The sequence below is a fragment of the Dromaius novaehollandiae genome, chromosome Z (assembly GCF_036370855.1).
Source record: "Dromaius novaehollandiae isolate bDroNov1 chromosome Z, bDroNov1.hap1, whole genome shotgun sequence".
NCBI classification, from domain to species: Eukaryota; Metazoa; Chordata; class Aves; order Casuariiformes; family Dromaiidae; genus Dromaius; species Dromaius novaehollandiae.
Window position 1 is genome coordinate 41,319,384 of NC_088132.1, and position 12,444 is coordinate 41,331,827.

At 46.9% G+C, this 12,444-nt stretch overlaps 1 protein-coding gene across 2 annotated transcripts in view; it reads right to left on the bottom strand.

Annotated features, from left to right (window-relative positions):
• LVRN (laeverin) overlaps positions 1–8,328 on the bottom strand; it is a 46,738-nt gene extending 38,410 nt beyond the window's left edge. The window contains exon 1 of one of the 2 annotated variants that reach the window (XM_064502862.1): positions 7,467–8,328. In XM_064502862.1, the coding sequence (XP_064358932.1) occupies positions 7,467–8,068 (602 nt within the window). In that variant the 5' untranslated portion in view covers positions 8,069–8,328. The remainder of the gene's footprint in view (positions 1–7,466) is intronic. The other variant, XM_064502861.1, reaches the window with a different exon arrangement.
• Positions 8,329–12,444: the final 4,116 nt, after the last annotated feature.

Sequence of the window (12,444 nt, forward strand, 5' to 3'; positions counted from 1 at the left end):
CAGCTGCATTTTTTAAGATGCCCTTTTTTTCAGTATCTGAAATTAATACCTTTCCACTTATATTTACATCATTTCACAGAAGATGTGCTGCACTGTCTGGAATTAGACCCAAAGAACAGAGCTATTAGCTTGCTGCTTCCATTAACAAAGCTTAGCAAGGCTCCCACCCCACTCCCAAGGTCAGCCCTCACGAAGGTCAGCACCTTCATGAGTCCCTGCACTGTGACAGACGTACGGCTGCTGCCATTTTAACTGCTGCATTACCTAACCCTGCTCAGAGCAAGTCTAACCAACATGATGAAAATATCTGCAGCCCATCTACACTATGCCTTCCTCATTGCTGATGGCTTAGGGCTGAATTAATGTCAATAGGACTAGCATGCAAAAGCCCCAGTCTCAAAACAAGGTATGCCTTGCATTTAACAGACACAGCTTGACACCATACCATAAATACAATTTATGACATTTAAAGACTCCGTGTTGAACACTCTCTGATGCACGGTGACTATCAGGACCATGCTGTCTGTTTCAAAGTGAGGATTAGCTCAAGGGAGAGCAGCACAGTGTCTCTGACTTCTTGCCTATTAATACAGAAATATTCTTTAAGGACCTGATTCACTGCAGAGTCATGTACATGCTGTGCAAGCCATCAGCTTCCTTACTGAAGCAGCTAAAAGCTTTACCTGAGCATCGCCTCCTGCCCTCCTTTACGTTGTTCATGGCAGAGGACAACTTAAACTTCTGCCAGGGTTACACAGGAGCAGTAAAAGCAATAGATCACTTCATCGAGGAATCAGTCACTGAAAATACTGCTATTCTAGCTTCACCATCTTCCCAGGCAGCAAAGCTTTTGTGCGCGCAGTTGTGCATTCAGTTACAGCTTGGTTATAGGAAACGCTGAACAACCTCACTCCTGCAAATTTCCCGGCACCAGTGGAATTACAGTCTCTGGAGGCTCTTTGCTAGCAGAAACTAATGCAGACACAGACTGAATTTGGCCTACTGCCCGCAAGAATTTTTGTTCAAGAGCACAAAATAATATACATGGGGCCAAAGCATGATCGTAAAAAAAGAAATATGAGGAAGGATTAAAAAGTTATTTTTCAGTGGGTCTCCAAGTAAGAAGAAAAATGAAAACGTTTCATGCATGTTACACAAATAAGTTATTTCACAAACTTATTTCACTTGTCAGAATGAGTCACTGTTGGGGTTTTTTGCTGGTTTTTAGAAGAGGTGGAGGTATTAGCGTGAACTGAATCACCAGCAAACTTTATTACAAAACAAATTACCCAAACGGAGTTTTATTTTCAAAAAAGCCTAATGTTACATAGGCAGATAGATAACTTCCTCCCTTACTCCTGCAGCTTTGTGCACTGATTCATTTTCTTTTTAAAAATAATTTTTATAAATATGCTTCCTCCTCCTAGTAAAATAAAATCAAAATGACTGTATTTTGAAATAATGAGAACCACACAGATAACAGGATCTCCTAGCCTAAACCTTTACCGATTTAAACTGGGTCAGTTATTTTTTCAGTTGGTGTCTAAATAACAAGAATGAAGAAAGTTTCATGTATAGTATATAACTAGTGGACATTATTTCACCTGATAAAAAAACATCACTGTAGAAGAAATGTTTTATGTTGATGCAAAAATGTTATTCTTCTAAAAATGCCCTTCTCACTAAAACAGTTATTTGTAACACTTTTGTGCTAACACCTTTTACAGCTGCATTTTTCCACACTGAAAACCATATCAGAATTAAATCCATAAAAAAACCATAAAGTTGTTCAAAGTAAGAGTTTTACAGTGAGCAGAATATTGCAAGTTGTATGCAGCTGCTGTCTCCTACAGCCAGTCCTTCTTTCAGGTAACCAGTACTCAATACTAACATGCTAACATGCAACCCAAGAAAACATCATGTGTTATTTGCTCTGATTTTTGTCAAATGACTTTGATGGTCTTACCCACAGAATCACAGAAAACAGAGTTAAAAATAATTTAAGATTCCCTGTTCTGAGACACAGTTAACTGTACCGATGCCATTCTAATCCTATTTTCTGTCATTCTAGTATTTGGTAGGTAAGCAACTGATTAAAAAAAGCCAGCCTAAATATTGTGTTTGATCATATTTTGGGATGCTTATTAACACCAGCCCTATCCAGTCAATTATCGGTATAGAATTTGCATGGTATCCTGGAGGACAATATGTGCAGAGCAGGTACTAAGCAAAATTCTCATAGGATTTTGAAACACTGACATGAACACTGACATACACCCTGCACCTCACTGTACTCTCCACAAGGACCCTGGTAACCCTGGAGTATCGTACACGAGCTCATTCGCAGCAGCACCAGGTCTTCATGCAGAACAACGCTACCGCAAACCTCCTGCGCTGCATATATTTAAGCCGGCACTGCTAAAGAAGGCACAAAGATGTGGAAACCATCTTCGCCCTACCTTGCTCCTGGCATGAACTCTCCCAGCTATAAGTACAGCACAGATTTCCCATTTCAAAAGGGGAGCCTTCCAGATACTTTGTACTGGGGAAGTAGGAGTAACCTCCTTTTTGACTTCCTCTGCTGCTGTGAGCACTGCCTGCGTGCTATCCAGACAGGTATCGGGTGTGTTACAAGACAACCCTGAGAAGCTCAGAAAGAACGTTTGAAGTAGGTAGATTTGGATAACTTCTATCTTAGATAGAATTTGCTTAGCATGAGTAGCCGCACACTTGCTTAGCATAAGTAGTTAAATTTGCTGAAGCCTTAGGCCGCGCTCCTAGTTCGGTAAGAAAGGGCCCCAGAGCTGGTGCAGGCTGGAAAGATAAGGGAGTTACGAGCAGTCTGCATTCCTGTGCCCCACTCTCCGGAAGGGAGGATGTCAAGGCTGTGAAATAAGGCCTGTTTGGGTGCCAGGACCTTGGGAAGCAAAGCCTCCTCTCACTGTTGAAACAGTGTTAATTAAGGGGTCTGGATTATGTCCTCTTCCTCAGGACCTTGGGAGATAACGTCTACTGACCCAGCTGGGGCAGTGTTAATTGATCAGGACCTTGAGAAGCAGGGGTGGGACCCGGGGAACGAAGAAATCACTAACCAATCAGTGTAAAAGGGAAAGTCGCAAATCTGGCAATTTGTTATAAATGCTACTTGAAAAGTTGGGGGGGGGGGGGGGTGTGCTTGATTTGTGGGAAACCACCGAGCACCCAGGCTTGCACAACTCTGAAATAAATAAGCAAATGTCTCTCCTGAGTGTGTAATTATTGGCTTATTGCACACCGGGCAACGAATCCGCTTTTCGGACAACAGTTTTCTGGCGACCCAGATGGGACCCTCGCTGTAAAGCCTTGCCCGGATCGTCTTGCCCGTTCCCGGCGGGGAGACACTGCTCATCGGACTCCAGCGCGCACCGACCGTTTTGTTCGGGGACTCCGTGAGCACCCTCCCTGGTCGGAACAGGTAAGCAGCTCAAAGGTGCAACGCAGTAATTATTAAGAGACATTGCATAAAGGGTATGATACAAGGGTAATTGGTTGTGGTAACCAAAGGTAAGCTTTGTACACGTTTGGACAGTGACGACTGGAGTGTATGAAAGTGTAATTGGTAAGAACGTTCTTTTAAGGGTGGTAATATGGGAACACATAATTGATCAGGACCTTGAGAAGCAGGGGTGGGTCCCAGGGAATGAAGAAATCACTAACCAATCAGTGTAAAAGGGAAAGTCGCAAATCTGGCAATTATTGGCTTATTGCACACTGGGCAACGAATCCGCTTTTTGGACAACAGGTGTAAGACCTGATCAGGGGTGTAGCACAAATTGTCAACAGTAAAAACACTTGCTGTCACCTCTGATCAAACAGATCACAAGCAATTTTTGTTTTGGAAATTAGGTAAGGTTTGGTTTTGATTTGTTCTGTTTTATGAAACTAGCAGAGCGTTCTCATTACAAAGAAACTTTCCCACGCCACCTTGCCAGTGTGCTTCAGCTCTGATTTGGAGGGAACAGGGAACGGCACTTTGTGTCCATCAGCTAATTCTGCAAACTTGCCAAGGGCAACGCAGACATCTGACCCAGAAAACAGCAGATGCCAAACCCCAGACCCAATAAACGTTTCAGGGGCTTCACTTCTCTTTAGGATCCAGCAGTCTCCCGAAAGCTTGCCATTCGGTGCTTAAACACCCCTGTAATCAGAGGTCTCCAGTAGTTTCACAAGCACAGATTACAAAAGCCACTGCAATTTCTAGCACATACAAAAAGTACAAGGATCTGTTTGACTGTAGATAAATGGCACATTGTTACAGCTGGTGGTGTAAGTTACAGCCTTGAGTGGTCTTACAGTGGACAAGAGAAGTCAGAAGCCCAGGCAGGAATCAGATCCCAAGAGGTCTGCTGGGGCCAGGTGAAAGTCACCTCAGAAAAGCTACAAAACAGCCTACCGGGGGCAGCGGCTTCCTCCCAGCATCGTCATGGGCTTTGTTTGTATGTACAGCCCCAAGCTGAAAGACACTGAATGCTTCTAAATAGCTCCCCACCTATTAGGTCCTCCATCAGAATTAAACTTTTTACATCATTAACAGCTTGTCAGAGCTTACAAAAGCTAGACCTCAAAATGCACCTTCTCTGAAAAAGGAGGGCAAAACCTCTTCAGTGTAACTGGACCCCAGCAGATTAGGAAACTGCTATGGTAAAAAGATGACTTCATCCTTAGTAAAGGAGAAAAATAACCAGATACTGTTGCATGCTCTGGATTCAGAGAAAGCCTTTTTAAAGCAGAAAAGATATGTAAAATCCATTTAAGAATATCAGGAATGCAAGCAGGAACAAGTAACCAAAACAATATGTTATTCTGCAATCAGTGACTTTCCTTTGACTTACTCCAGTGTCTGAACACTACTGGCATCTTTTTAACCCAGACAGCAGTCTCGCATTTCATTAGTGCTTCATGACAAGTTAAGATTAAAACGGAATGATTGCCATAAATCCTTTAAACACTTCAAAATTGAACTATGCACATTATTTTAAAGATTTTAAAACATTTCTTCCTGATTTCTACCATGTCAGCAAAGCTGACAACAGTATTTTTTAGATCCTTTGACTTTTACACAGTGTGCTTCAGTCTAATTCAGTGTTTCTTAGGTAGGATTTGGATGAATTAATACGGTATCAAAAAGTAATTTGATGCAGCACTAAATAATTAAGTGCTTGTTGCATTCCTACTTATTTAGAATATTATTTTTTAAATGTAGATAAGCATTCTATCTTTTCCTTAACAAACTCAAAAGTTGGATAAATATTCCTGTGAATGGCAAAATAACGACTAAAGAAAAACAGAATGTATTTTATAAAATAACTTAGGACTATATTGTATTTTTCTGTCAAGCTAATCGACTTCTCCTTTCTCTTAATAAAAATAATTAAGAAACCAGGTCTGCCTAAGTTAAATTTTCCAGATGTGGAAGACAATGGTATCAGTGAAGATTTACATAAGAGCTGGCAGCTGAAAAGCCTACTCATTGTTATGGAAAAATCACACAATCCTCTTCTGTTTCCATAAAAAGAAGTTAGTTTTATTTCAGGGTTTCTTATTAGTATTACTCCTGTAAGGGCAGGTAACATGGATCTTGAGGGTAACTGGGATTACCTGATGGCTGGGAAACAAGAACTCTTGCATTTTACTCTAGTGCTCCTTCTGACTCACTGTGATCCCCAGCAATTCACTACATCTTTAATTATTAAAAATAAAATAACTTTAAATAAGCCATTTATCTGCCTTTACTTTAAAGTCTTTATCTTGAGAAGTTTGTCTTCAATATGAACTATTAAAATAATGGTGTTAAGTTTGACTTTTCTTTAGCAAGTTTCACATACAGAAATTTAGGATGAAATTCACACAGAGAAGATTCCCAATTTAAAAACAAAAAAAAAAAGCAGCATTATTTTGAGGCTGACAACTTTTAAGTGATTGACTACTCGATAAACTCACACTGTGCCAATACTACTTCCAGTTCCAAATAAATAAAGCATCAGGGTAGCACTCATTAAGGAAATCATATTACTTAAACACAGACCTACTCAGTGATGACATCCAAACAACTTCATGCGCAAAGAGCACCCGTGAACTCCTGCTCTCCAAAGCCACGACCCAGCCTGTTCCACTGTACAGCTGCAATGTATACGTTCAGTGTCTCTGAAATCATGCCCAGAAATACACTGCCCAAACCCTGAGCTCAAGATTAATTCCTCACAGACGCAGACGAAGTGAGAAGCTGACAGTTCTACACTGTCATACACAACGTATGAGCTCAGAAATAAGACTCCACTGGAGCGCAGCTCCCAGGAATTGGATGGAGGAATTGTCCGGTCCCTCATCATCAGTACAGGGCAAGAAAGAGAGAGTTAATGTCTCAGAAACTCTGCTTGACCAGTTGAGATAGGCCCTTACCGTTCCCATAAGCCTTTTGTGGTTTGACAAAAGGAGACCCAACCTGATAGACAACAAAAAAGCCCCTTGGGTAAAAAGACAGAAAAGCCCTGATGACAGGCTGGGGAAAAAGGCAGGACAGCTGCTTTAAGGGATGGTTACTGACCGGGGGGGGGGGGGGGGGGGGGGGGGGAAGGCAAGAATGGTGAAGAGAGCTGTTAGAGCCCCCTCAGAGATAGGCAACAGAGCAGGAAACCACCAGCACAGCACAACAGGGAGGCAATGGGTAAAAACAGAAAGGGTCAGCAGATCTGGGAGTTCAGCAGACTTGCTTTTACAGAGTTTTGGGTGAAAACCCAAAGAGTATTTATTTCCCCTTAAATTCGAGCACAGATGTTCTGCAAGACATGAATTAACATGAAGGCCTTTGGTTAGAAGAGTCCGTACACCATGCATGCCGTGCATTTCGCCCTTCTCCAGGGAGCAGCCGCCCCAGCCGCTGCAACCCGGAGTCCCAGCGTGGTTTCCGCAACCACCCCAAGCTGGTCTTGTTGGCCACGTGAGCTCCCCTGGGAAAGCCGGGGCGCACTCCTTGGAGCTTTCCAGAGGAGGGGACAACGGCCCACGAGCACATACCTGCTCTTTTTTGGAGAGTAACCCACAAGGTACATCTGGGGGAAACACGTGGTAGCACCACCAGCTAACCACCCCACCAGCAGCCCTTGTGGCACGCAGCAGCTCCTGCCGCCGAGGCTAGCGGGACGCCTCGCGCCAGCGCTGGCCGGAGCGGCCACCTGCCGAAATGCCGGAGGACAGGGCCACCCCCAAGCCACGCTCGACGGGGGACAGCTATGGAGCTGCGGGACGTGGCGGAAAATCACGAGAGGACGTGGGCGTGCGTCGCCCCCTCGCAGCGCCGGCCGCGGGCACCGCACCCGGCGATGCCCCGGGGACCAGGCCGGGGGCAAGAGGGCGCCGGGGGGGGACCAAAATGGCGCCGGGGACGCGGGTCCCCGCCCTCACACCCGGCCCCCCGCGCCGCTGCCCACCTGCTGCGGCCCTCGTCCGTGTAGCGGCTGAGGAAGAGCCCGTCGAGGTCCTCCTCCAGGCGGCCCTGGAAGCCGAGCTGCAGCACGTAGCGCCGCCCGGCCCGCAGCCGCCCGCGCAGCTCCAGCACCACCTGCTCCTCCGCCGCCTCCTGCCGCACCGCCGCCACCTCCACGGCGGCGCCCGCCTCGGCCACCGGCCCGCGCACGGCGGCGCCGCGGCTGCGCAGCCCGGCGCTGTGCAGCACCACGGCGTCCGTGTCGCGGCGGCAGCGCACCGTGATGTTCACCTGCCCGCTGAAGGCGAAGGGCCCCGCCTGGCCCGGCCGCACGCGCGGCCACAGCTCCAGCTCGTAGTGCAGCGGCACCAGGTGCCGCGGCAGGCGCCGGCCGGGGTCGGGCGCGGGCCCCGCCGCGGCGGTGGCGCGGGGCGGCGGCGGCGGCGCCCCCGGGGCGGGCGAGGCCCGCGGCGGCGCCTCCTGCCGGCAGCGCCCGTAGAGGGCGGCGAGCGCCAGCAGCGCCGCCAGCAGCGCCAGCAGCAGCGCGGCCAGCAGGGCGGCGGCGCGCCGGCCCAGGTAGACGCCGGAGGCGGCGCGGAGCCCCATGACGGCCGCTGCGCGCCCGCGGCCGCCTGGGCGCGGCCCGGCCCGCGCCGGTACTTACGGGGCGGCGGCGCGGGGGAGTGAGCGGCTGAGGGCGGGCCGGGCCCGCGGCACGGTGCCACCGCCGGGGGCGGGCCGGGGGCCGCGGGCCGCCCCCGCGCGGCCCCTCCCGGCGACTCCGCTCGGTACCTGCCGCCGCGGGCGGGAGGGCGAGGGGCTCCCCGGTACGAGGTGTGGCAGACAGGCCCCGACCTGCCGAGCTTCGTTACAGACATACAAAACCCCACACCGCCCATCGCGGGTCCCGGTGCGCCGCCCTCACGTCGAGCCTCCCTGGGCGCCGCGGCGCAGCGCTACCCGCCGCAGGCAGCGGGGCTGCGGGGTGCCGAGCTGCCCCCGCGCCGCCCCGAAACCGCCGCGTCCGACCGCCGTCAGCCCGCGACGGTGCCGCGTGGGTCCGGCGGCGGCGGCTCCTCTCCCGACCCTGCCGGCCCCGCGCCGGCCGCGGCCGGTGCTGAGCGCGAGGCCGAGTCCCAGGCGCTCCCTAACCGCAATTACGGGTAGTTTCTCCCTCTCCTTTCTTCTTCTTTGCCTTTTCTGCTTGGGGGGGGGGGGGGGGGTTGTTTTTGTGTTTTTTGCTTTCGTTGCTGCCGTTGTGAGCCCAAAGCAAGCTGCTGGTCCCAGCAGAAGACCGTATTTTCCGCTCGCCCCTGGCTTGGGGGATCGGGGCCCCCTCCGGCAGCGAGCTGCCCGGGCGCTGGGTCCCCTCCCGTCCGGCCCCCCGGCAGGGCTGGGGCCAGGCCCCCCGCCCGCCCCCCCGCCCCGCGGCCGGCGCTGCTGGTACCCGTTAGGCGCCTGCTGGCACCGGCCCCGCTGCTTCTGCTTTCTCTCCCCCGGTTTGGCTTGTGCGCATCTGTTTCCGTGCTTCTGTCCTCATTTTGTTCTCATTTACCCCAGCCTCCCCGCCCAGCCCTGTTTCTGCTTCTCCCGTTCAGCCCTCTGTGCTGTCTCCCCTGGGCCCGTCAGCCGGGCACCCCGCGCGCCTCTGCTCTTCCTCCGCTGCAGCAGCGGCAGCCGCTCTCTTTTGCTCCGGCATGTTTGGCAACTCTCATGATCTTGCTCTTGCATTAAGACCTCAGGACCATCTCCAACAAATTCCCCCATGTTTTCCCCCGAATTTTCCCCGTTGTAATGTTTTTAAATGTATCAATAAAACATACTTTAATTTTCTCTTGCTTGCAGTAGGTAGTTCAGATGTACTCCTTTCCTAAATTTACACACGATACAAGTGGTGTTTAACTACCTCTTCCTCCCAAATAGTCTATAACGCTTATCTTTAAAAGCAACTGAAGGATGAAGGCCTTTTTTAACCCACAGCTCCGGATTCCCCTCCTGGCAGTAACACAAACACATTCACTTACTTGAAATGGGAAAATACTTTCTATGCGGCACAAAAGATATGAGTGGGTTTTATTACAAATATTATTATTCACCATCTTCTTGAATGTATTTACAGAGTCACATGTCTGAACAAGATGATGTTGAAGGCAAAGCTGCAGGAAACGGGGGGCCACGGACAGTCTTTTGCTCAGGCTATAGTGAAACCCAAACCCTGTCCTTGAATGGAAACATATTTAAGTCAGCAGAAGCCTCTAGTACACATCTGAAGGTAGGAATAAAGCACCTATTATAAAACAGCTCAGACAGCTCTATCATTCTGAAGGACATCAAAGCATCTGACAAACTCTACTATCTTGTTCCAAGCCAAGGGCTCTATGCAATGCTCACCAGCTGTAAAAAGTCCTGTTGAAGTCCACTGAATTTTAAACAAAAAAAAGGTCACATATGACAACATGGGATCAGCTGTCCACCAGAGGTGCAGTATGGTAAATAACGCTTCACGTGCCAGCGTTGGTCAGAAGAAAAGACTAGCTTTTTTTCCACTGAAATTTGACACGAAATTTCAGTTAGGAAATATTACAATTTTTAAATTGTTGATAATATATTACAATTACCCATGCTTAAATTCATTAAGACATTCAGGTTAATAATATTGTTCTCAAAAAAACCCACTGTGATATCATCATAAGCTGTATATACTGAATGGCAAGAAGAAGAAAAAATAATAATGTATTTCAGTAATTTGAAGTAATTGCTAGACTGAAAGATGATTCCTTAAATCACATTATTAACGTTTTGTTCAATCTAATTTGAGAAGTACCAAGTCATGGCGTGTACAGAGATTCTAGCAGTGGGATTTGGGGTGATCGGTACTTTTGAAGCTCAGTTTTTCTTTTTAACAAAATTGTAGATCTTGTTTTCATTTTTTAGGGATGTTCTTGATTTTTTCATTTTTTTACAAAGTCAGCTCAATACTCCTTCTAGGCATTAGGGATACATGTGCACAACCTACGTATTTGCCCATGAAATTCCTATAAATATTTTTTATTAATTTGAGCTGTTTGTTTTACGGAATATAATCTACTCTGTATTCTTTATTTCCCTTCTTTAACTGAGACACTACTGTATCAGAGCTGAAAATGTTGTAATGCCTGGAAATATCTGTGGCAAGAGCTATTCCATAGGAGATGCTGAGGTTGTAGACTTTTAATATTGCTGTATATATTTGAGGTGGCTATTTCAGATTCCCCAGCCATCTGAAGTGAGAGGTGTGAGCTATAGGTTGACATAATTAGCATAGCTATAGATGAGCACAATACACATGAACTAAGCATGAGCTGTTGAGGACCGTATTTTTTTACTGGATATGTCAAAGAAGGCCTCAGCTTTCCTGCAGGCTCAAGATAAATACTTTGCGTTCTCCTTCATTGAGTATGGATCTTCAGTATCAAAGTCAGCACAGGTATTACTAGTTAACTAGTAATCAGTTGTAAATATAATTACAAATAGACTTGGAAGAACAAGGTTTCCTTTCCCTAACAGGAAAAAGAATGACTCTATTTAAATGTTTCTGCCCTAAGGGATTTTGTATACCCTTTGTATAAATCTGTCATTGGACAGATTAGTTTACAAGCTGGTGCTGAAGCAGCTAAGTATAAATCCATGTGTGTATTGACAAGATTGTCTGAATTGATTGGTGTAGGTAGATATGAGAAAGGCAATGTGGAGGTCTTCCAATGTAAAAGGGTCAAATTTGACGCAACATTGGAGTATTACCAAAAAAACTATGATACTGAAAACTCTAATTAGTGGTTTGGGGTGAGGTATCATTGCATGTGGTCACTATGTGAGAAAAGAGAGTCATACATCTATATTCAAAAATTTTATGTAGGGAAAGGATCTTTGAGATGTTGCCATTATTGGTGTTAATATCTGATGTTGTAACTGAAGTAATTTTCAACTCATACTTTAATTAAAAGATATTCCTCGGAGCTTTGGACCAACAGACCTCTGCTAATCCTCCAGCTACCTTACTATCAAACCATCCAAAATGAAGTTCATAGATTTTATTTTTGTTGTATGGACCAGTTGTGAACTTTTGACCATGGCCTCACTGACCCCCTCTTGGGACCCATATATCAATACAATAGTTTGGACTTGCACAGTAAATGGTAGGTAAGAGCAACAATTCTAGGGAAATGCTGGTGGAGAAGAGACAGCAATTGGGATAAAACCAAGCCATTTCCTTGGGTACTTCTGCTTGTGGAGGGCCATAAAGTGATCCCAAATTGTGTTGGTAAAACTAAGTCATGAACAACAAAATTGAGCATTACCAAACTGACCATGTCCAGTGAGCAAAGTTGCACCCAGGGCCAGGGAGGCTCCCTCCAGGCAGCTCCTGGTGCTCAGAGACGCTAGCGAAGCCCTGCAGCTCTGTCTGCAGGAGCAATACCTGTGAGAATTGCAGAACAGTATGGAAAATAACCAAGAAGTAACCACAGCGGACGTGAAAACCATGACCCAGGAGATGAACAGCAGGAGAAAAGACACCGGACTGTCCTAGCTGGAATTAAGGCGGCCACAGTTATATCAGTATTTTCTTTGTGTGCTTGGTAACTCTAGCAACTGGCATCAAAGCTGTTGCAGGCAACCGATAGGACCGCTAAAACCAGCAGTCTGGCAGCTGAGCAGATGTAGGAAAGAAGTGTATCACGTTCTCATTGGTTTGGTTAGCATGAAAAAAATCACAATGCACTGCTAATTGGAATGAAGTTTTGAAATTATTTTGTAAGGGTTTAATAAGAAGAGGATGAGTGAATGCATGAATCATTTGCAGCATGTGAAACTTTGTTCCAGATGGAATTTATCTTTTTTCGGTGAAGTTTAATGTAATTCTAACTGTTACTGCATCTAAACAACCTTTGTAAGTTTTCAACTTACAAAGTCTTCAATGTTTTTCCAAGTGTGACAACATTTTA